Here is a 24393-nt window from a genome sequence, read left to right on the forward strand (position 1 = left end):
ACGGGCCTCCTCAAAAGTCTGGCCCTATGTGAAGCAAATACGCACCACACTGCTCACGGGCCCCACCCCCTCACAGCTCTCCACTGATCAAGGAGCCATGCCCGTCTGGGCAAACCTTGACCACAGTGCCAGTCCCGGATCCATTGGGGTCTCCCCCTGCCGTTGATGCTGCTGGTCTGCTTCCTCTAGCCGCTTGGGATTGAACCCCACGCCACCAGGAAGACTGGAGCCATAATGCTGCGGCGTGGACCGCCTGGCCACTCTCCTCTCCATATGTCCAACGCCTGACTGGTGGAGCCGCGCCACCGAGCAGCAACATGTCTGACGGCGTGTCTGGTGCCAAATGGCGTGCTAGCCTTTCCCTGTGCCCAACAAGCTATATGCTGCCTCCGCCCGAGCTCACTGAGAGCTGTCCCCAACACCCCCCCAAGGCGGACCGCAGCGGTGGCAAGGCCGCCCTGCCCTCGATCCTGCCCCCGATGGGGACACCGGGCGAGGAGGGGGTGGGTATGCACTCACCGCACTTTAGCAGCTCGGGGACAAGTCTACTCAGCATCAAGGGCGGCCATGCAGATGGCGTGTCCAGCGAGGCAGCGACCGTGGCATGTCCGGCGCGACAGAGGTGATCAGTGTGGTGAGGGGGACCTATATACCCCCCGCCTCGCGCACCGGACATGACACGGCGTGCCCGCGCCCAGGAAGGAGAGTCCCTCAGAGTCCCTGCCGCCTCAGGAGGAAGGGAGGTGTGCGGTGCCCGATGCCACTAGAGGGCTGCCCTCTTGAGTGGCCTCCTGCGGTGGCCTCAGGCCGCCGCAGAGGTAAGAGGCACTGTAAATACACCAACTCCTGCCTTATTGTTGTGTACTTTGCGGTAACGTATATTTTTTTTCATTCCAGACACAATCTTGTCAACCCGCGCACTTGCATAATAACCGGTGGTTCACCCTGCAACCACATCTGTAATAACAGGAAAAGGCGGCCTGGGTTATTTTTCTACTTGGTGGGGGGAACGGTTTGTTTCATGTATTTTAGGAGCACGCATGCTCTTAAAGTTTTGTTCAATTGCATGCGGTAACAAGATTCTTTTTTTTTTTTTTTCAGTGTTGACTCGACATGCATGGCGATGTGACTCACTTTGCGAACGTTTCTGGACAGCTCTGCATGTGTTTTCCCCTAAAAATTAGAGTTTTACAGCACCACGTTTACAATGGGCTGTCTTTAGGAGCGGAGGAGAAAAAGGATCTGATGGGGTGGGGGGCCAAATAGACTTTTGGAGGAAGCGGCGAGTGAGTGCTGCTTGTGGTGTTTACAGCTGTTTTTTTTTTTTTTAAATCTTTATTGACAGGAAGGCAGAAGATATATTTACAATAACACATTCAGATGCCAGTGCCATATTAGCAGTGGTTATTATCAAAATAAACGGATAAAACAAATCACATTCTGGCATGGGGCATTTACCTTCCCACTATGGACATGGATGAAGTGTCAGCAACCATTTCGCACAGACTTTATCTCACCTTCATACCAAACCCATTTTTCATTCCGTGATCTGCCCACTTTCAGCACAGTTATCAGTTCCTAGCAAATTCAACTAACAGAAAAAAGAAAAACAACAAAACCCAACTATTGTCATCACTCAGTAGAAGGTTATACCCGCTCACAGTCAGCTATTAGCCACTGCACATGATCAGCTCGTTATCAAAGGTTGTGTCACACTCTTGCGCCACCCCAGCATGAACCAGAGTTCATTATTTATGCCCGCCCTTCCTAATCCTCCTCCTCCTCTGAATCCAAGTCCTCATCTTCCGTTAAGGGTTCACATGGTTCTCCCCTGTATTCGTTCCAGGGCGTCCACACCTTATTCCATTTACGGGGGCAGGCCCGTAGCACGTATACCGCCCTTTCCTTCACCATTAGTAGGTCCATATTCCTGATCCACCCAGCCACCGTAGGCAACTCCGGGGCACCCCACTTTTGTGCAATGTCTCGCTTGGCCACTGTCACAGCCAACGTGACCCATAGCTGTCCATACCTGTCCAGGTCATTAGGGTCCCAAATGTTCAATAGGCACTTACGGGGTTCAGGCAGGATTGATAGTTTAATGGCTTGGGAGACAGTGCGCATAATTTGCTTCCAAATGTCTTGGATCAGTGGGCAGTCCGATAATGTGTGGAACAGAGTTCCCTCCTCCCCGCAGCCCCTGAGGCAGAAGGGGTGTGGCGCCCTCTGTATTCTGTGAAGAAGTGTTCTGGTGTAGTAAGTGCGATGTAAAATCTTGAGTTGCACTAACCTGAACCTAGCCGAAATGCCTACTTCCCTCGGTGATGCAAGCGCCTCGTTCCACTCCGAGTCATCCATTTCGCCTAGTTCCCCAACCCATCTCTCTCTAAGTTTCTGTGTGGGGTCTGTCAGGTTGTTAACCAGCTTTTTATATGTGAGAGAGGTTGCCTTCTGTTCCATAAAGTCCGTCAGTAGCCTATCCTCTAGTGGCGACGATTCTGGGAGTGTGGTGTCAGGTGGAATTGCTTGTAGTAGTGCGTGTCGGATCTGCACATATCTAAATGTTTCAGTGGGGCCCAAACCATATTGTTGCTGGAGCTGTGAAAATGCAACTACCGTGCCTTGTCCCAAAGGTCTCCTACCGCGGAAATTCCTATGTGATCCCATTGCGCGAATCCCTTACAGGACCTTAAATTTCCTAGCGATCTTGTGTCCCACAATGGCGTCATCCTGGTGATTTTCCCCCTCCAACCCATTCGAGACTGTGCTGCATGCCATAATGCCGCCGTATGAAACGTCGGTCAGAGTAGGTTCTTAACTTGTGAGAAATTGTATAGCACCGAAAGCATGCCGTCCGTCCCCAGCTGTGACCAATCCGCCTTGTACGCGGGGTCTCCCCGCGGGACGTGGATCCAGTGATTAATTATCTTAAGTTGGGACGCCCAATAGTACAACTGAAGATTGGGCAACGCGATCCCCCCTTCATACCAGCTTTTTACTAATTTGTCATGCGGTATACGGGCTGGGCCGTTGCTCCATAGTAGGTTGGATACTAGTGCAGCGACTTGTTTGAAGTAACGCGGTGCCACCATATAAGGGGTATTTTCTAGCACATAGAGAAATCTGGGGAGAGCCATCATTTTATATAATGCCGCTCGCCCAAGGATGGTCAGTGGCAGAGTAGCCCAGTATTTAACATCTGCACGTCGGCGTGCCAGAGGTGGCATCAAGTTTTCGGCATAAAAGTCCGCGGCATTATTAGTGATGAAAATACCCAGGTATTTAAAGGAGGTGGTTGCCAATGTCAGGGGACAGTCGTCCTGCAACAGTGGTTCCGGGCCTTTAAGCACGTATATTATTGATTTGGACCAATTCAGGGTGTATCCTGACGCCTTTCCGTGCTCATCGCATAGAGCCAATAGGGCAGGGATTCCCTCGTTAGGATTAACCATGTAAATCAGCATATCATCTGCATATAGGGAGACTTTATCCTCCCACCCTTCCTCCCAAGTAATGCCCCGAAACAATGGCGTTGCTCTGAGCAAGATGGCCAATGGCTCTAGTACCAGCGCAAAGAGTAGGGGCGATAGCGGGCACCCTTGTCTAGTTCCGCGCCCCAATGGGAACGTTGGTGAAATGTGACCATTTGCAACCACCTGCGCCACCGGTGATGTGTACAGTAACCGTACCCACGCAAGATATTTCGGGCCAAAGCCCATACGAGCAAGGACTGCAAATAGATACTCCCATTCCACCAGGTCAAAAGCCATTTTGGCGTCTAGGGATAAAATTACAGCTTGTTCTGAAAGGAGATGTGCCCGTGCCAATACCCCATGGACCCTCCGCAGATTCAGTGCCGTGCTCCTGTGTGGCATGAAACTCGATTGATCGGGGTGTATCAGGGTGTGTAGGTGCTGGGTCAAGCGACTGGCCAGGAGTTTCGCCAGGATTTTTGCTTCAACGTTGAGCAAGGAAATGGGTCGGTACGAGGTGCATACAGTCGGCGGTTTAGCTGGTTTAGGAATGGCTACTATTGTGGCCGTGCGCTGGTCAAGTGGGAGTTCAGCCCTCTCCACACTCTCAACATACATATTCAGCAGGGGTTTGCTCAACACGGAAGCCGTCGCTTTATACCATTCTACGGATAGCCCGTTGGGCCCTAATGCCTTGCCGGATTGCAACGCCTGTATTGCCAATTGGATTTCGTCCTCCGTCAATTCAGTGTCTAGTTCCTGCTGCGCCTCTTGTGAAAGCACGGGGATAGCAATGTGTTCGAGCGAAGCCATCGCCTCCCTTTCCGTGACGGTCCGCACCGGGGTGTATATCTCCTGATAGTGGCGTGCTAAGGTGCGTACTATTTGTTCAGGGTGTGTCTGTAGCTAGCCATCATGTGCGTAGAGTCTCTGTATCCCTCTGTTACTACCGCCCCGTTTGTCCAACCAAGCCAGCATCCTCCCAGCCTTGTCACCCACGTCATATATTCTGTGTGCGGTGTTTGCCAAATGTCCCTTAGTAGTCGTTGTGAGGTGAGCCTGGTGTTGCTGCTGTCGGAGGTGCAGCGTATGTGTTGTTTCAGGGGTGGGGTCCGACATGTGGGCGGTGTTCGCGGTGTGGAGTGCCAACTCCAATTTTGCGAGTTCACTTCTGGAGTCTCGTTTATGCCCTGTTATCGCTGCTATGGCTGCGCCGCGCAGGACTGTTTTGTACGCTTCCCAAAGCATCGAGGGCGAGGAAACTGTCCCTACATTTTCGTTAAAATAGTGCGTTGTGGCCAAGTTTCTTTCTGATTCCAGGGATTGTTAAATAGTTGGGGTATATTGGATATATTCTGGCGCGCTTCCTCTCTTTGGTAGTAAGGTGGAGGGACACTGGGGAGTGATCAGATATGCCTCTGGGCAGAATTTCTAGTTTGTCTATTGATCCCAATCCCACCCCTAAAAATAAAAAGTAATCAATACGTGAGAGGCTGTTATGTGTAGAGGAGTAGTGCGTGTATTGAGTCGCCGTGGGGTTCAACTGATGCCAGACATCTGTGAGGCCTAGTGCGCTCAGAAAACCAGGAAGCGTGGCAGCCCCTCTCGGGCGGTCTCGTATGGGAAAGGTGTCCAGCAAGGGGTCTGTTATTGCATTAAAATCCCCCCCAATGATCATATCACCCTCTGGGAGGTCAAGGAGAAATTGCCCAAGCGCCGGCAGTGCTGTAGAGTGGAGTGCCGGGGGGATGTACACGGATACCACACTGAGGGGTCTCCCCTCCCATTGGCCATGTAGCGCCGCAAAACGACCCTGGTCGTCCGTCCTGCGGCTTTCAACCATAAAGGACGAGTTCTTTTTAAGGAGTATCCCAGTGCACCTGGATCCCGTAGTGAATTCCGCGTGTACTGCCATGGCATACCCACGTCTGTCGAGTGCTTTGCACGTAGTCCCTGCCAGGTGCGTTTCCTGAAGCATTACTAAATCAGGCCCGTGGCGTTTGACGGTTTGCAAGACCAAACCTCTTTTAATTTTGTCCCCCAGGCCTCTAACGTTCCATGTGAGCAGTTTCAGGGGGGGCACCACTGTCATTGCAGGAGCGCCCTCAGCGGGTGCATCTTGTTCCTGTTGGGCCATCTGGGCTCGTGACCAGTGTTACTGATGTGTGGCATTGGGGTGCAACGCATATGCAATGACGTGTGCTAGGGTCCCAGGAGTGTACGGCCTGCAGTAGGACCGTGTTCCACATGAAAGTAGTGATGACTAAGAACAATAACAGTAACATTACAACTTCTTCCCCCCACCCCCTCCCTGCTCCCCTGCACCGCGGACGAATTCCCGCCCGCAACCCCAACTTGGCAGAGTGCTTAATCCCATCCCTAACTATCTTACTTGCTCGTGGGGTTGGTGAGTCCCCTACAGGCACCGGCCAATGCCCGCCCTACTCAGCTCCATCAGCTTCAAGGTCCCAAAGGCTGCAAGCGTGCTGTCCCTTACGCAGCACATTCAATCAAACCCTGACAGGCTGTCCTGAATCAAGTGGGTCCCTCTCAAGATCAGATTCCAGTCCTGCGGCGCCTTCCTCGTTCGTGGGGCTACTGGATGGGTGTTCCGTCGGCCTTCCGTTGCGTTGGTTCTGGCGGTCCCTGTGTGGGCGCTGGGGTTGGCCCACCTGTCTCCATCCATCAAGCCATTCTTGTGCCACCTCCGGCGTATCAAAAAACCACGTTTTCCCGTCGGCTACAATCCGCAATTTGGCGGGGAAAAGCATCGAGTATGGCAGGCCTCCGTCACGTAGCGTCTTTTTCACTTCAATGAATGATTTCCGCCGCCTAGCCACCTCCGCCGTGTAGTCCGGAAAGAAGGCCAAAGTCGAGTTCTGAATTTTTACAGGTGGTGAGACCCTCGCCGCTTGCAGGATGGCGTCCCTGTCTCTAAAATTAAACAGTCTAGCTAGTACAGGCCGCGGTGTGGCTCCTGGCTTGGCCGCACCGCCAGGAACCCGGTGCGCCCTTTCAACAGAGAAAAAGTGTGACAGGCCTTTAGGTTGTAGCTTGGTTTTGATGAGGTCCTCGACGTACAAATCCATTGCACCTTTTCCCTCCGATTCCGGAAGGCCTAGGATGCGGACGTTGTTTCTCCGGGAGCGCCCTTCCTGATCGTCAAGCTTGTCCTGTAGTTGTTTAGTGACTTTTTCCATTCGTTCCATCGCTACTTGCAGGTCCGAAGTGTCCTCAATGAGCGATTTTGTACCTACCTCCACTTGAGATACCCTTTCTGACATTTTCTTAAAGTCCGCCCTTAGCAGATTAACTTCGGAAGAAATGGAACCCACCGTTGTTTGTACCTCGGAGAGGGTTTTCATAATGTCTTCCAAGGTTACCTTTTTAGTTCCGTCTGTGTCTGGAGCTGCGCCTGTAGAGTGTCGCCCGCCACTCAGAGTGCCCGTGCTGGCTGTACGCAAATTTGTCGAGTTTCGCCTGTGTCGACGCACTCCTTGTACCCTTGCCTGCCATGGCGTCGTGCTTGTGAATGTATAGCCTGCTCTTGGCGGTATTCTCAGTACCACGCGTCAATGAGCTGCGTGTCCCCCTCGGGCGTCAGGCGGTGTGCAGTCGGGTGGGTGCCCCACTGGTTTCAAGAGCTCGTTCTATCTCCCTCAGGGCCCAGGCGCGTTGCAGTCGGCGGCCGCGATGATCAGCACGCCGGTCCCAGTGCTGTACTTGTGCGGCCTGCCGCGTGGCCACCCCGGCCCCTCATGTTCACTTTAGTATGCCTTGCCTCGGTGCTCCGGTGTGTCTTCGTTGATCCCCTGGCAGGGGTCACCCTGCGTACGGTGTTCAGACCCCTACTGTGCAGCAGGAGGGCACCCCAGTTTAGCAGCGCTAGGGTGCGACTGCTCGGTCAGCCACGGCGCCTCTCGATGGGTCGGCTACCACTATGGACGCTCCCTCAGGATGTTCTCCCTGTGCCAGGATTCAGGGGCTCAGTCCCGTCCCCCCGTTAATCTTGAGTGAGAACTCGGATTTTTGGCACTGCGGGAGGACGGCAGGGCCTCCGACACAATCTTCCTCACCCTGCTGCATGAGCGTTGTGCCTGATCGCCTTCTCTTCCAAATATGGCGCTGTCCGGGACCCAGGGATATCTCCGTCTGCGTTGGTACTTGCGCTGTGTTTTAATGGTTTATGCAGCCAGTCCTGGATGCGGCAGTCCTTCTTGCCCTCACGGGGGTTTGCGCCGGCAATGCGGAGCGTTGGAGCACTCCTCGTTTCCGTGTTTTGAAGGGGCCGGCTGATGCCACCGCGCCCAAGCAGAGCAGGATGTACTTCCGCCCGGGCCCGCCAGTTACGCCAGGCCGGTGCGGCCAGGCAGTCACAGGCCCCAGCACGTCGCTTCAAAACGGAGCAGTTCCCGGCATCCGATTGACGCCGGGATCGGATCAAACAGCGCCGCTCGGGTCCCCGAGCCGATGCCGCTACTTCGGGCGGGCGATAATGCGGATAAATGGACGGATTTCAATGCGGGCCGCTATGCCTTGGGGAGCTCCCGCTTCAAGCTGCTGCCATGCTCGGCAGTTGGCCACGCCCCTTACAGCTGGTTTTAAAAAAGGCTTTCCCACACGGCCCTCATCCAAGAATAGGGCCATGCTCAAAGATTAAGCGGCGTGTTCGGCTGATCAAGTCAAACACTGAGCCAATCACATCAATCCCTTTGCAAATACAAAAAAAGAAGCATTACAAACATATACAAAATGCTAACCAGTGGAAGGATATTTTACTTGGTCGCTGCGCTTAGGGACGGATAAACACAAAGAGAGGCATGAAGAATACTTGCCATAAATAAATAGAAAGAAAGATTAGGAGAGTGACAGTGGAATTAGCTAATCACAAGCCAATGGGCAGGCTTGAAGCCTATTTAGTGAATACAGCGTGTTTCGAAAACATCGCATGCGCACTGCCTAGGCTAGACCTAAAAAGGATAAAAAAAGTCCATAAAAAATTACCATCACACTATTAGAACAACACAGACAAATTATTAAGCAAAAAAAATAGATTCCCGGTAAATTCCTCCATAGAGTTCTATACGATGGTCAAATATTTAACTAATACAGAAAGTAACAGGGTCGCTTTGACACCCTCAGTAGGTCATTGTAAGGAACTAAACAATTTTGTAAACAAAATCTCGGGAATTTATGCATTCTTTAGAGCCCCTGAAGCTGAGGGTGAAGCCTCTGCGGGCATGATGCCAGTTAAAAAGGATTTGAAGACCCTTTCCTCTTTTCAGGAGATTGAGGAAAAATACGTGTCTGCTTTGATGAATAAGGTAAAGTCAGGCTCCCATTTGGACCCTGCACTCCACATTTTCAAGCAGAGGGAGAAATACCCCCCCCCCAACCTCAACTAAAGTTACTTAACCTCTCCCTACAATCAGGTATAGTACCACCCATTTGGCAACACGCTGTGGTAAAGCCGATCTTAAAACAGTCCACCCTTGAAAAGTATAGACCAATATCCTTGCTTCCCATATGGGCTAGGATTGGAAAACACACACAAATCAGTATCTCTCTACTTTTCTGGAATAAAGAAAGGTGATCCATCGTACCCAAATGGGTGTCCGGCTGGGTCAAAGCACAGAAACTGCGCTGTTAGCTGTGTTCGAGGAACTGAAAATGAACCTGGATCTGGGAGGTACTGCAGCAGTGACACAGTCTCTCACGATAAGCGACAGCACAGAAAAGCAGCTGCAGGAATATCAGGAGTAGTGCTTCGCGGGCTCTCCCAATTCCTTGATGACAGAAACTCCCATGTTAATGACCAGTTATTTTATTTGGATACCTTCTCATTAAGTGTGGAGACCCTCAGGGTTCCCCACTTACTCCTACACATATTAATCTTTATGTCCGTCGTTTAATGGAGATTGTTCAATCTTATGGTCTCTCAATCCTTTCATACGTAGATGATACTTAGATAATCTACCTCACTCATGAAAATCATTGTAATATGGATCAGTTAGAGCCTGGACTAAAGGAGGTTGTGTATTGGATAGACCGTTTTTGTCTTAACATTAATGGAGACAGAACAGAGGTGTTGGTCGTCAATCGTAATATTAACCACTGAACATCAGTCTGTTAACTGGAATCCTTAGGTATTCGGCTCCAGCCAAAGTCCATAATTTAGAATCTGGGCTTCTGGCTGGACAAGAACCTCACCTTTAAGACCAAAGTTCATAAACAGTCATCCTCTTGTTATAGTATCATCAGGTTACTCAGAATGATTTCATACCTCCACCCACCACACACTCTGAGGATAGTGGTGCTGTCAATGATTCTTTCCGGTTTAGATCATGGAAATTCCCTTTACCTTGGATGTCCACTTTACGTTTTGAAAACGCTTCAAGTAATTCAAAATACAACTACAAGGCTGCTACTTAAGATACAGAGGCATCAATCTGTATCCCAGATCATTGCTGCCCTGCACTGCGGCTCTCAGTTAAACAAAAAATTAAATTGAAGTCATTATGTACTGCCCATAGAGTGTACCATAAAAAGGCCCCCAAATACCTTTTTCCACGATTCGCCCTTATGTGCCCAGGAGATTACTGAGATCCGGCTCCCTAAAGTTAGCTGAAATACCAAGGGTACGGAAAGTAGGGAGGGAAGCAGATCCTTCTCTTTTCTAGTGGTACATTTTGGAACGATATCCCCACTAGGTTGAGGATGACTGAGGATAAAAGTTCCTTTACGAAGTTATTAAAAGATGCTTGAGTGATTAGGACTTACTAAGTACCCCGGTGGATTCTTGTGCTGGGAGGCTCCGGAAGCATAGCCATGAGCTACACAAGCATGTTTTTTGTGTTCCAAATATTTTAATCATGTTTTAAAGAATATAGGAAACCCTAGTAATAAAAACAGTGTAGAAATCGGAGGCCCAACAAAATAAAAGTGTGACAGGTAAAATATTTATTATCTTCATTTGTCTGGACATACGGAAGAGAGAATCAACAAGCGCCATGATATGACATTTGGCAAGAAACCCCTCATAATAACATAATATTATAGTAACATATAGTATCATGCACACTAATGGGGATAGTACTGAATCCTAAAAGTGAGCATAATCAGACACTAAGGATGTGTTAGAAGACAAGAGCAGTCCTGTTAAGCAAGGACAATGGTGAAGTACTATTGGGCCAGAAAGATGAGATTTGCGAAACAGTAGCAGAAGAGGGGAGAGATGGGAAATAGTTGAGTAGGGGGGTGGATGTGCACACCATGGGGGGACAAATGGTATGATGAGAGTGAATAAGCCCGCTTGTGTGTAAGGTAGGCGAGTGGTGAAAAAAATGATTGTTAGATGGTGGATATGAAACTATCAAGTGAGGGCTAAATCAATTGGGTAGGGACAGTGTTTCCAGATGAGGTAGTCAAGTTTTTATGTGTGCTTCCAAGATAAATGTGCCCACCACATGTGAGAAGACACTTTTTTTTTTTTAGAGTTTCCATTCTAATAAGATGGACTTGATGGCCACCACCACTAATAGGTCCAACAGCGACAAGTCTTTATCAGGTAAGCCCAGTGGGCCGTTGAGTGCATGCAGGTCCATCAATACAAGAGTCAAAGTTAGAGAAAAGCTCACGTTGAAATGGTGATGAGCTGCTAATGAACCTCTGCCCAATATGACAATAGGTACTTGCACATCAAAAGCATGTGTTCAGGGTTACCAGTTGCTTCTTTCCAGGACCAGCAGAGGTCAGATTCACCTAATTTCAGTCTGAACAGACTAGGTGGTGTCCAATTTAAGAATTGTGCAGCATAGAACCGTGTCTGGGTCAATGATGGCACCAATTTATTTTTTAGAAGATTTTTGGATATTTTTGCCCAGCGAGAGTTCGGAATGGTAGAGGGATTGGAGGTTTGAAGATGCCTAGACCAACATTTCTGGATGTGTGGGGTATTGGTGACTTGTGAGTTGAGTAATTTTGTATATTTGTGACACTAAGTGGCCAACTCCAAAAAATTTGAAATCCATATTGGATAGGATGAATTTCTATTGTAGTGAAGCAAAAGCAAGAGGGAGGGCATCAGCGAGCAGGTCGGATATTAGGTTGATGCCTTCTGTCACCAAAATAGGACCAACTTCGGATGAAACAGTTGTTGCTGTTTTAGGATTGTTCGACAGAGAAAGGGCTGTAGATGTATTTAAAATAGGGGACAAAGGTTTATCAGTCATCCTGAGAGCACAAATCATATCAAAGAAAATCGGGTTGGAGTGCAGTAACACTAGGGAATGCATTGTCAGCATCGCAGATAGCAAATATGGCGAGATAAGGTAGAGTTCTTCCATGGGCCTGTTGTAGTGGCATTAGTGTCAAACCAGATAGCGCCTCGAATAGCAAGAGATGATGTTTGGCAGTTATATCAGTTGGGGAGATGGCACCCTCCCATTGAGCATGGCAGTCTGAGCTTCTTTTGGCACAAACTGGATTTCTTTTCATCTCAAAGGAAGTCAGAGGATAGCCTGTTAACTGTAGGAAAGAAGGGTAGAGATAAGCGTATTGCAAGCATAAAGGACAGAAAGTTCATAAGGGATATAATCATCACTGGCAAAGTTTCTAGTCTCCCCCACCACGAGATAAGCTTCGGGGACAGGAGCATAGTCGAATGTCTTTTCGGCATCTAACGCAATAGCCACAGTGGCCAGAAACTGGAGAAGGGAGGCTTTGACGACTATGTGGCAAAAAAGACTGGTATGGTCAATCGCTGATCTCCGGATTTGGATGGATGAACCACTTTAGGTATCAGAGATTCTAACCATTTGGCTAGAATTATCGCATAGATTTTATAAGTATGTTTGAATTGAATTTAATTGACGCTTGCTAACTGTTCAGTATTACAGAATGTGTGCAAATGTTGCATTTTAAGTAGTCTATTTAATTTGATTGGTAATTGACAATGTTTTAATGTTATTGCAAATGAACTGCACTAACAGGCCCAAAAATTACACCATGCCATCACAACTATGCAAGGACACTCGTTAGTAAAAGATAAAAACATCTAATGGTGATTTCCTAAGCTCCCGTATGACAAATGCAAATGAATATTTAAGATTCAACGGTTTAAAAAAAAAAAAACATGTCAGTGACATACTACGGAGGAAGCTAAAAATCTGTCCCAATGCTAAACAATAACAAGCATTTACAATGCAATAGGTCTCGCAACTGCGAGTTTTGGAGCTATTGGCATTGTAAATGGCAATGCCTTTTGGCATTGTTATTTACAATACCAAAAGCAGCACCTATTGCTTTGCATAGCGCGGTGTCCGTGAAGACGGCGCCGCGCTCATTAAAGTAACAAGCAATCAATCGATGCCGAGCATATGTTTCACAGTTGGGTTTCACGAGCCACGCTCAAACTCCAGGCAGGGGGTTGTGTATTCCCTGCACAGTTCCAAAGCTCCTATGATAGAAAGATAACAAATCAAAGCCAGCGTCTCTAGCGCGGCGACCAACAGGTCAATGATTTGTTTGTAGAATGATGCAACCTTTGGCAAAAAAAATCCTCTTCCCACGGTGACAGTCATGTGGTATCACAGGTCCCTGCTTCATGCCTACAGATTTAATATCAGTAATATACTGTTTGCCACACTGTCATGCACCCGAACAAGGTGAACAGAAGAACCCATCAAAAAGGAAATAATGTTTTCTTTCAAAATTTCATTTTATACATGGAATGCGTCTCAGTTAATTGACAGGTCTTACGTCGCAAAAATGCCTTAAAGGAGTGTACTTGGGTGTAATCAGGCACTCTGTGCTCATTTTATTAGAGGGCTGCGTGCCTGGTGAATTCAGTACTGATTATTTCCCTTGTGAAATGAACTAAAGGAGGGGTGGGGAGGCAGCTGCGTGTGAATGTTGTTAAACTAGCTTAAGTACTGCATTTTGATATTCAAGGATTTTCAATACAACGTCATCTAAAATACAATCAAGGGCTTCATTTTCTTTTATAATATATTTACTAGGGACTGGACCTTAACATTCTGATAATAAACAGTTGGGAAGAGGTGCCTGGAAGCTTTCTGTGTCTGCTACCTCGTGGCACCATGTAGTGGCCCGAGTATGTGGTTGAGGGGATTGATCAGTCACATGCTATTGTAATATTTAGATTATTTAGTAAATGTCTTCGCTTCTCCTACATGGCTTTTTTTAAACAAATAATAGACCGCAATGGGCATGTTACCAGCGTTTTGCTAGTTTAACTGTGCCCCTTATGGAAGTCCATCTGCGGAACGTGAACTTAAAGCAGTTAAGAGGCAACTTCTTACATAGAATGATGATCTTGGTAACTACACACACCCAATAAACCTAAATTACCAGGGTCTGCTATCATTGCAGGGGATACGAAACCCAAATCGTCAGTGTGTCACAAGGAACAGAGTAAATATAAAGTACCTACGAGTGAAATTTTACTTGCAAGATAAAAGCCATGCCATTATTGACGAAGGGATTCCTGAATTTAAATTGCCTAGCACGCATTTCACCACTGTTAATTCGCTACTCTTCTATATGATTTCTGTTTGTTTCGAAACCCACTGCAGGCAAGAGTTACTGTACAACAGGCCATCGAGCACACACACAATTCTTAGCTCGGCTTCAGACGTTGGCTGTAATGCACCATAATGAGGCTGCTAATTTGAGATCACCCCAAGTGCCTCCATTAGTCAAATATATTCATTTGTCAACAATCCAACCATCTCCATTGATGACAGTCATCTATGAATTGGCGCAAACATTGCCAATTTGGGCTGCAAGAGAACCCACTCGAGTCTCCATATTCGGCTGATTGAAGACACTAAATCAAATCGGTCTGCCCTGTACCTACCGCTTACACAAAGCCCCCCGCCCCGGTCCCCTCAACGACTTTGACACTTCCCATAACCGTTATACAGATTATGCCCTCTGGGAGACTGAAATTGCTAAATGGTGAAGATAATTTCAGACATACTCATTTGGCATTTCTCCAGCCCACAAAACACAACCCTGAGGCCCTCTCGGTAACTTGTATAAAATCCCCTTAAAATCTTGTATCCGTATCTTGTTATTTATACTGAGCTAACATTATGAAAATATACATCTCGCCCAGGCTAGAACAGACACCACTGAAAAAACGTTCCACGTAACTGCACCACACCTGAAACCATGCCTCCTAAGTCCAGCTGAAATCCTAGGTCTATCTCCCATTCCGCGATGACGACAGCATTGCTGTCAAGATGCTCTACGAATGACACCGCCAGACTCTCAATCTTAATCAAGACAACTTGGTATACAGGGCTTTATGAGCGTAATGGGGGAAAACCAACAACACAGCAGGTCGAGTCCTGGCCATCCCCTTACTCACGGCTCTGGTCCAGCTCTCGTGCCGCCTTGGCTGCCCGCTCTAGGCCGGTGGGGTCGAAGTGGCTCCACTGGTCCTTGGTTTTGCCCCCTGAGCCTCCAGCGTCCCCTCCCTCACCAGGACCGGGAGGTGGTGGGGGTGCTCCAGGGGGAGGCGGGAGCGGCTCAGACGGGGGCTTGCTCACTCCAAAGAGCCACGACATGTTGAGTTTTACGGTGTATGAAGATAAGAAGCAGGGTACAACTGCAACTACTTGATAAACATGTGAGGCACAGTGAGACCAGTTACACTTGCGTCAGAAGAGAAACACTGTTCACGGTCAAGAAAGAAAAGCGCATGCGCCACATCAGAAACACCGTGTTACTAGTTTTCTTGAAGTCAAACTGCGCATACGTGCAATGATACACACTACTTTACACGTCACTATGAAAATAGCTACGCATGCGTTCACCACGAGCTACGCCATCGACCCCACGGTCTGATCTCACATTGGCTAGGACTGACCCACTGTCAACCAGTAAGAGATGTCATGTAGTTGCATTGTTATAGTCAGTCTGCTCCTTTCTGTTTGACTGCTGTCTTGACCCTTTCAATTTAACCGAGGCAATGGTGCCTGACCGAAACATGGCCGATGTTAAACTGCAACGTGCTGTCAATGACAGACAGCGTGCTCTTACAGCGACTTGGCAAATCATATATGCTATGCTAACACACCCAATTCCGACGGGAGACTCCCGGTTGTGTAAATACATAAATACATAACTGTTCAGTGTTTTGCAGCCCCTCTGACTCCTGCTCATAACGAGGTAACAATGACAGAAAACCACATGCACCAAAAAAAAAAGGGGGCGGAAACAGCTACTGAATCCCTCCCCTCCAGCACTTCCTGCCCTGCCTCATGGTTGCCAAGGCAATATTTCAAGAAATATTGTCGTGCTACCGTAAGCCAGGTCATGGAGTCCTGGAGGGGAGGGATCCAGAGCAGACAAATCTGCTAAACAGGAGATTTTTCCAATGGCAGGCCTCCGTTTTGAGAGGCCTGCCAATGGAAAAAGGGGACGTGGTTTCACGCAGTACTGAAATTCTCCTGTTCACAATAGGTCTTAGCCTGCAGCAGGGCAATGCCCTGCAATCCAGGCTTCGACCTAAAAAATGAAGCCATTTAATTGCTGCTTATAGCTTTAGTGGAGGGCATCCTGGAGTTGCCGGTTAAACTGTCAGCCTTGGTCCCATGACTAAGGTTTGGTCTTAACACACCATTGGCATATAAAGCTGAAAAAATAAACTGCAAAAACCCTAAATAACAGATGAGAATGACAAGCAGAGGTGGTACATGTGCTGGGCAAAGACCACGAGGCAATAATGATGAGTATACTGCCCCAAGGACTTCAGTGTGTTCAATTTTAGGAATTTCTCCAATAGCCGTTCAACATTATGCAACTGTATCATACAATATTTCCTCAAAATATTTTTATGATTTGACTGGGAAACTGCGTGGGAAGCTGCAAAGTCCGGGATAACAAAAGCTGCCTCTGGGGAAAACACTCCAAAGATCTAGTTATTACTCCACAAAAATGTTCTTGTGTTTTCTTTTGGAATAACACAAAGGTGATCTACAATGATGATGGCCAAATCACCAAAAGCAAAAGGAAAAAAACTCAGAAGAGCTATTAAGAAATCCATGGGAGGTGAGGGCAATCATATACAGTTTTAGCTCTGGTGGTGCAGATTAGGTTTGAGAAAATGGTACTATGTCACAGGATTTGCAAAAGGGAAATCTAATTACAACATCTAAAAAACAACATTGCAACACAGGTTTGCGGAAAAAAATAATAAAAATAATTATCGTTGGGGGGTTTCGGAGGAGATATCAAATATGGACAGGGAGAAACAGCCTGCTACATGAATGCTGCCTGCTATATATTGCTTAATGTTTGTCTGAAATTCCGAGGAAAAGACAGGACGGTTAGCGGTAGCCATTGATTTTTCTGTCATAACCAGAAACAAACTACTTTTTTAGCACCTAGCCTCCTTTTGTTTCTGGCACTTCCCTCCTTAGCTGTCAGCTAAAGGAAAGCAAGTGAGCGACTGCTGAATGGGCAATGTACATATTGTAATGTAACAAATGGCAACATCCAGAAATAAAGAAACATGACAAAACAATTGGTTTTGCACACACTGACGAAGATTTGAGAAATTACTAAGAGCCCTAGAAGACCAACAGAAGAAACAAGGCACGTCTAATAAGTGTGGTATACAACTTTGAACACTTTGCATTTGTTACTGTAATATGCTGCTTACCTGCATATCAAGCTCGTGGCACCTCTGAGCAATCTCTTCCTTTGCTGCTAAAGCGTCATTAAGTTCTTCAGTTGTTTTCTTTAGCTAAGGAATACACAAACCAACAAAATGTATCCAACTTAACAATCTTAAACGTACGTTCTAAATAAAAATAAAAAAACTGTATTTCTATAATGTCAGTTCTGAACAATCATTCACTGTACAAGAATTCTGTCATCAGTGTCAGGAGTAGGTGAGCCTATGAGTGGGCCTGACCGGCATTAGAAGGAAATCCCAAATCATCTTAGTGATGACATTATCACATCCAATTATAAAAGGTCGGGTGGTTGAATGCATCTTGTTTATGAATGTCTGCCTTTTCCCTTGGTGGAGCTCTGGTAGGTAGCACATGAATCTCAGAAAAGCAACTAAGTGACAGAAGAAGGGTTGCAAGCACATTAATTAACCAAGGGACTCTAACACAAATGAATCCAAGAAAATAGCAAGTTGGGTTAGGTGGAAGAAAAGCAAACAAGCATTTACAATGCAATGGTTTTGCCTTTGTTAAAGTTAGAGCTATTGGCATTGCTCTTGACATTCTGAAGCTCCACTCTGCATTCTGAAGCTCCAAGCTCCACTCTGAAGCTCCACTCTGAAGCTCCACTCTGCACTCTGCACTCTGCACTCTGCACTCTGCACTCTGCACTCTGCACTCTGCACTCTGCACTCTGCACTCTGCACACGCAATTTTGGGTGGGCGACAGGTAAAACACCAAGGCTGTCTAACCTTGATTCCACCTCATATCTCTTTCATGAACCACCATACATGTCCTGCCCATTTATTTCACTCATGCATGGTTTTTTTTAATCCCTGCTTTCTCCCTTTGTCAGCGTTTTACCGTCATTTTCTTTATCAGTCTTCACCCCGTTTCTCTCTCTTATTTTGGATGGAGGCTGGTGTTAAAGCAATAATAAGTGCGGGTTTTCAAATACGAGCGCTGGTGGACCCCTGCAACCAGCTCAGCTGCTCAAAGTAAGCACGGTATAATCTTCATGCCTCCTACTTTCCCTGCAGCCAACCATCTCCTCGGATGACGGGCTGCCGGCGATACCTCCCTGCAGCTTGGTTTGACCTTCATGCCCTTTCCCGGCGGGTGCCCTCAATCCCGGACCAGATTCGGGGGCGTTCCCGAGAAGAGGCTTTCGGCTGACGTAGCCAAAAGCCAAAGAATCTCGGGAACGCCCCCGTGTCTGGTCCGGCATTGACGGACAGGCCCCTCGTCCAATGGCTAGGCTCCATTTATGGAGCCAGCCAATGAATGACGAGGGCCGACCCAAACCCACACACAGTACTCATTAGGTTTTTGCCTGCGCAAAAAAGATGCGCAGAGCGCATCTTTTTGGCGAGGCAAAACCTAAAAACGAATATCCCTAAAGTATCTGCATGCGGATTCCTCACCTTTTAAATATACTCATGCACCTGCTTGGATGGAAACTTTCTTGACATTTCTCCCACAGACAGGGGCGTCCACCGCTACACGGTTCCGCACGCAGCACTGCGTGACATCACCGGAGCCATAAAGAACCTCTGCCAGTGTGCTGATGTCCGTTTCCATCCACTTTGTACATGCCTTCAAGGCGAATGGATGGAACAAACATCTATATTGTATATACAGCTATTGGTCTTCAAAAATAAAGGTTAACATACTAAACACAATATATTATATATATATATATGAATATGTTTCCACAATGTGTCCCGCCATAAGGAACACTCACGGAGCACACTTTGGGGTTCTGATATTCTTTAATACACACAGCATGCCGGTGCCGCTCACACACGCTGACTTGGTGTCTTCTAGCAAAGGATCTTTGGCGCTCAACGGAGGGTGCTTTCAACAGAAATCTTGCCCCGCTGTGATCAGCTACCTGGGAGGTCGCGCCGCTGGTGGGAGCTTTTCCGTGGTCGACGGATAGCTTAACTGCTCCCAGCGAGCGCTTGACCCCATTCTACTGGCTGCCTGCACCGGGGGACTGCGAGGACCAGAAGCCTTAGCTTCTTCCAGCTGGTGCCTCTTCCCCCGGCGGCAACGCCCCCTACCTGCCGCCTATTTACCTTTCGCGACACCCGCTCCGCGGGTGCCGCTCACACACGCTGACTTGGTGTCTTCTAGCAAAGGATCTTTGGCGCTCAACGGAGGGTGCTTTCAACAGAAATCTTGCCCCTCTGTGATCAGCTACCTGGGAGGTCGCGCCGCTGGTGGGAGCTTTTCCGTGGTCGACGGATAGCTTAACTGCTCCCAGCGAGCGCTTGACCCCATTCTACTGGCTGCCTGCACCGGGGGACTGCGAGGACCAGAAGCCTTAGCTTCTTCCAGCTGGTGCCTCTTCCTCCGGCGGCAACGCCCCCGTGCGTGAACTTCCCTATAAACAGAACATCCTCACACGCAACGTGGGACGCGCGCGGGGAGAAGCGCGAGGCGAAGCCCGGGCCAAGGGCGGGCCCGTTTCAGCCCGTTCCAGACTGTGCAGGACTGGACTGGGCCACGGTATTAACATTTTCATTCTCTTCCCGCTACCTTTAACTGCAACCTTTTGTTGGTTTCTTACCAAGTATCTGCCCTGTTCTTATTAATAACTTTGACATACTTGGTGCAACAATGAATAAGCGTACTAGAAGCAAAAAGACCTCTAGCCTCACCGACATCACTGGACCCCTAGACTTATTCATTACCAAGACCCATGAGGTAATAGATAAAAGCATACACATCTTAGAACGGAGGGTATCCCATGAACTGGAGGTTGCAAGAAGATCTTCTATGGGGCTCCTGGCTTCTGCACAAACCCCTACACAACAGGGCCCTATTATTCCACTGCTTAAGGAACCGGACACTACGAATGTATTAATACATACGGTTCCAAACATTGTAGATCTATCCGCCACCCAACTCTCACTGGGGTCCAACTCCAGCGAGGACCTGGAAAAAACACCAGATCTACTTTTCCCCTATGAGCATGTGGATAATGCAGACCCCAATCCCACGGGCAAGCGGGAGGGTGCTACAGCAAAGAGGCAAAACACTAACCTGACCCCACATGAGACCATACCAGCTCTGCATAACATGACGACCTCACCCAAACCACCTACTGATAAAGTCCTGTCAGATCAATCGAATTTTACTAATAGTAACACTGACTGCATAGCAATCTCTCAGGACGTTGTTCACCGAGAGCTGACAGTGACAGAGAATCAAGCCCTTGGGGGTGGCATACAGAAACCATGTAGTGCATGTGTAACACTACATGATTTCATCACAAAAAGCATGGGTCTGTTGCTAAAACATCATCTGCAACCTTTGGAAAAGAGCATCATGATCATTGAGAAGCAACTAGCTAAATTAAATACCCCAGCTTTCAAGCAAAAATTATTAGGAACACCAGCCAAGGCTCTGGGGAATGGGAAAGACGCAAACAACCCGGCTCAACCCCCGTCTTTACCAGCTACCCGACCCAAGCCCTCGTCGCACGAAAGAGTTGTAAACACTGAAGCCCCAAAAAACAAACAAACTACTTCAAAACCTGCCCCAACAGAAGGGAGTGGAAAACAAAAAGGCCCCACTGATAACCCCCAAAAAACTCCAGCTCCCGTCGAGTCAAATAGCCAAGTAGTGAAACAGAAGGATACCCCACAGACCTCACAAAAAGCCCAACCATCCCAGCCACAGGCCAATGTGAGGAAAGGCCATAGGTATAGGCGTCCGATACATCTGCCACCTGAGGCGACCCCATACACTGTCATACTTACTGGGGTCACCGAGCTGGCAGATGGTACAGACGAACCCCCCTGGTCCTTGCGTAACAAGGTATTGCAGTGGTTGAGCCAAAACAGACCTCTTCATCCATCTAATCATAGCAGAATCATTTCAATGAGAAGAGTGTTCTGGATTGGCGATACCAAAAAAAGTTTACAGGGCGATTGTATTGTACTTAATTGTGAGGACCCTGCCACAGCTGATTACATCTCCTCATGGCCAGCCCTGGAGAAAAGGGGGGGGTTGACGTTCAGCGTCTCTCCTTCTTTTACCCACCTCTAAATACTTTTAATTACGGTGACCAGAATAGTTGGGAAGAAGTTCAGGATTGGCCCTGGACACAGGTGGGGCACTACAATAGAAACAGAAACGGGAATACTAGCAATCACTGGAACAGAGGGTGGGATAATCGTCCCTGGCCACCAAGAAGAGAAAACATAAATCACGATTACTGGAGAGGGGCCCCCACAAGGAACAGGTTCGACTGCCTAGATATGGTCGATTGACCAATAAGGGCAACAAATCAGATAGGAAATAATGTAGGCATCTCAGACGAGTCCAGTATAAATGACCACCAGACTCTTAACACTACTACTGGGCCAACAAGGAACACATCCAATCCCCCATTAGGGGAATTATCACTAACACCCCAGTATCCACCACACCAACTAAATGAGACCCCAAATAGGGAAGGTCCCGTAGCCCAACTGAAATTCAATGGTGGGGTCATACCCACAATCCCGCGGGATACCACACAAAACATAAGGGAGGTAGAACATACTGTAGAGGGTACAGAGAGGCCAATTAAACAGTCACTGGCATTAGAAGCCAACCAACAAAAATTTAGTCTAAAAATAACTTCCTGGAATATCGCAGGGCTAAACAATAAATTAAGGGCCCAGTCATTTCTATCCTTTATGGGTAAGCAGGACATAATATGCTTACAAGAATGCTGGGACCAGGAGGAGACCCACATTGAGGGCTTTAGTACCTTCTACGTCCCGTCGATACAGGGTAATCGAGGAAGAGGGTCGGGGGGTTTGTGTATCTTCGCCTCTAATTTGTGCAACACAAAACTGACCCCATACATGGCAGGTGGATCTGCAGTAGGGGTGGCCAGATCAATGCAAGGTCTTATGGTTAAAGCAAAGGGGTGGTCCATTTTTGTGATTAACTTGTATATCAACGTGCCAAAAGTAGATCCTAAAGCTTTAATAGCTGAGCTTGTTACAATGCTCACAAGAGGTGGGCAAGATGCAGATTGTACTCTAATAGTAGGTGATTATAATTGTCTGTCATCTGTGTCCCTACAGTGCCACAAAAAATTGTGGCATTTATAATTTAAGAGGGGACCCAACTACACACTTTGAACATTCTATTATGGGTAACATGTTAAACCAACTACTGCATGACTGGGACTTGGGGTTTGCCAATGAATTATGTGAGCCTCCTGTAGCTTTTCAGACAACCTTCTTTGGTCGAGGGTTAGGCACTGTAATTGACTATATATTAGTGTCTAATAGGAACCAGGGCTGTCTGGAGGAGTTTAACACGGAAGACCTGGCAATAAGTGATCATTTTCCGATTAGCACCACTATTGCCGTCAAGACGCCCGAGAGTCCTGTAACAAGCATACCTAGTATTCTTCATGGTCACTCAGTATCATTGGCAAGAAAGAATGGATATGCCATAAAATGGGCAAAAATCGATTCCACAAATTTCGTGAAGGAATTAGTCCAGAAAGAACTGGAACAATTTTCGACCTGCCTAGATTTTAACTCTAACCCCCAGCTAATTGTAGAGGCTTATGGAAGAATAACTGCCACAATAAATGATAAATTAACCAAAAAACTAAAAATAGGGGCAGCAAAGAGACTATACGGCTGGTTTAATTCCGCCTGTTCTAAAGCCCATAAAGATTTATTACGGGCATTAAAGACGGTCCCCAAAGACACCAGTTTGATTAAAGATGCCAGGCGAGCCTATAAACAGACCCTACGCGAGAGACAGGATGAATTGAAAAAATCAGGCCTGGGAAGCCCTACTAAAGGCAAGTGCCCTAAGGGATAATATTTCTTTCTGGAAAGAAATTAATGCCCCCTTTTTTTCCACGAACAGCAAGGCTGATTCGATGGAGATAGCCATAACAGAAGATGTCTGGGTCGATTATTTTACCTCCCTATACAAAAAAGATCAAATAATCATGACCCCACAACATGACCTTAGTAATAGCCAGGTGGAACAGGCAGTGAGGCAAGTGACCTTCCCTTTAAATATAGTTTTTACCCCCTTAGAGCTCGACCTAGCAATTTCACAGAGTGCTAATTTAAAGGCCCCTGGCCCAGATGGAGTTCCCATCGATATATTTAAAGAAAATGTAGCTCTTTGGGCTCCTCTATTAGCAAATGTACTAAACGCGTATAGCAAAAGGGGTTTTCCTGATACATGGCACGAAGCCATAGTAATTCCAATATTTAAAAAAGGGGATAGACAGGACCCAAAATGCTACCGCCCTATTTCCTTGCTAGACACCCTGATGAAAGTTGCAGGCAGAGTATTGTTAACCAAACTGCAAACATGGTCTAAGAGCAAAGGGATATTATCGAAATTACAGTATGGTTTTAAAACTGGTGTAGGCACCGTAGAGCAGGGTTTAAACCTGGCCTTAATAACTAATAAATATATTGGAAGGGAAAAAGGGAATTTGTTTTTAACATTCGTCGACCTAACCTCGGCTTTTGATTGTCTAGACCATAGCATGTTATGGAAAACCCTGGTCAAATTGGGGAGAGATAAAAATATTCTTCTCTTTATCCAGGAACTGTATAGAGATGCTGGCGCCACAGTCAGATATGGAAAAAATGGTGAGCGAACCAGAAAATTCCCTATAGCAAAGGGTGTCCGTCAGGGCTGCATCCTTGCACCATTTCTTTTTAATCTATATATTAACGAGATAGCAGACTTTTTAAAAGATTTTGAAGTGGACTACCCTAAAATAAACGGCGTCTCAGTACCACTATTACTATATGCTGATGATGCCGTGATTATGGCTCGCACCCAGTTGGGCCTTCAGAAAGCGCTAACAGGATTCTCAACCTTCATGACCATGAGAGGTTTAAAAATAAACGAGGGAAAAACATTCACAATGTCATGTACAACTAGGAAAAACATACCAGAGTGTAATACCTTCGTTAATAACACTAAGATTGCTATGACCAAAACCTTTTCCTATTTAGGTATTATATTTAACAACAAGGGTACATGGTCAACAGCAATAACCTCCCGGAATCTGGCCTTCTCTCGCACGATAGGTGCCCTCAAACAATTTGCGAAAAAAATGTGTAGGAAACCTGTAGACATACTACTTAAGATATATGCTGCGAAATGTGTCTCCACTGCTATATACGGGGCGGGCATCTGGGGACTGGCAGACTGT

General features: G+C 47.2%; 1 protein-coding gene across 3 annotated transcripts in view; it reads right to left on the minus strand.

The window, feature by feature from the left end:
- Positions 1–24393, minus strand: part of HOOK3 (hook microtubule tethering protein 3) — a 1217139-nt gene that overhangs the window by 737772 nt on the left and 454974 nt on the right. For all 3 annotated transcript variants that reach the window (XM_086961833.1, XM_086961832.1, XM_086961834.1), the window contains exon 8: positions 17167–17250. In XM_086961833.1, the coding sequence (XP_086817959.1) occupies positions 17167–17250 (84 nt within the window). The remainder of the gene's footprint in view (positions 1–17166; positions 17251–24393) is intronic.

This window comes from Lissotriton vulgaris, chromosome 3_1 (assembly GCF_964263255.1).
Source record: "Lissotriton vulgaris chromosome 3_1, aLisVul1.2, whole genome shotgun sequence".
Lineage (NCBI taxonomy): Eukaryota > Metazoa > Chordata > Amphibia > Caudata > Salamandridae > Lissotriton > Lissotriton vulgaris.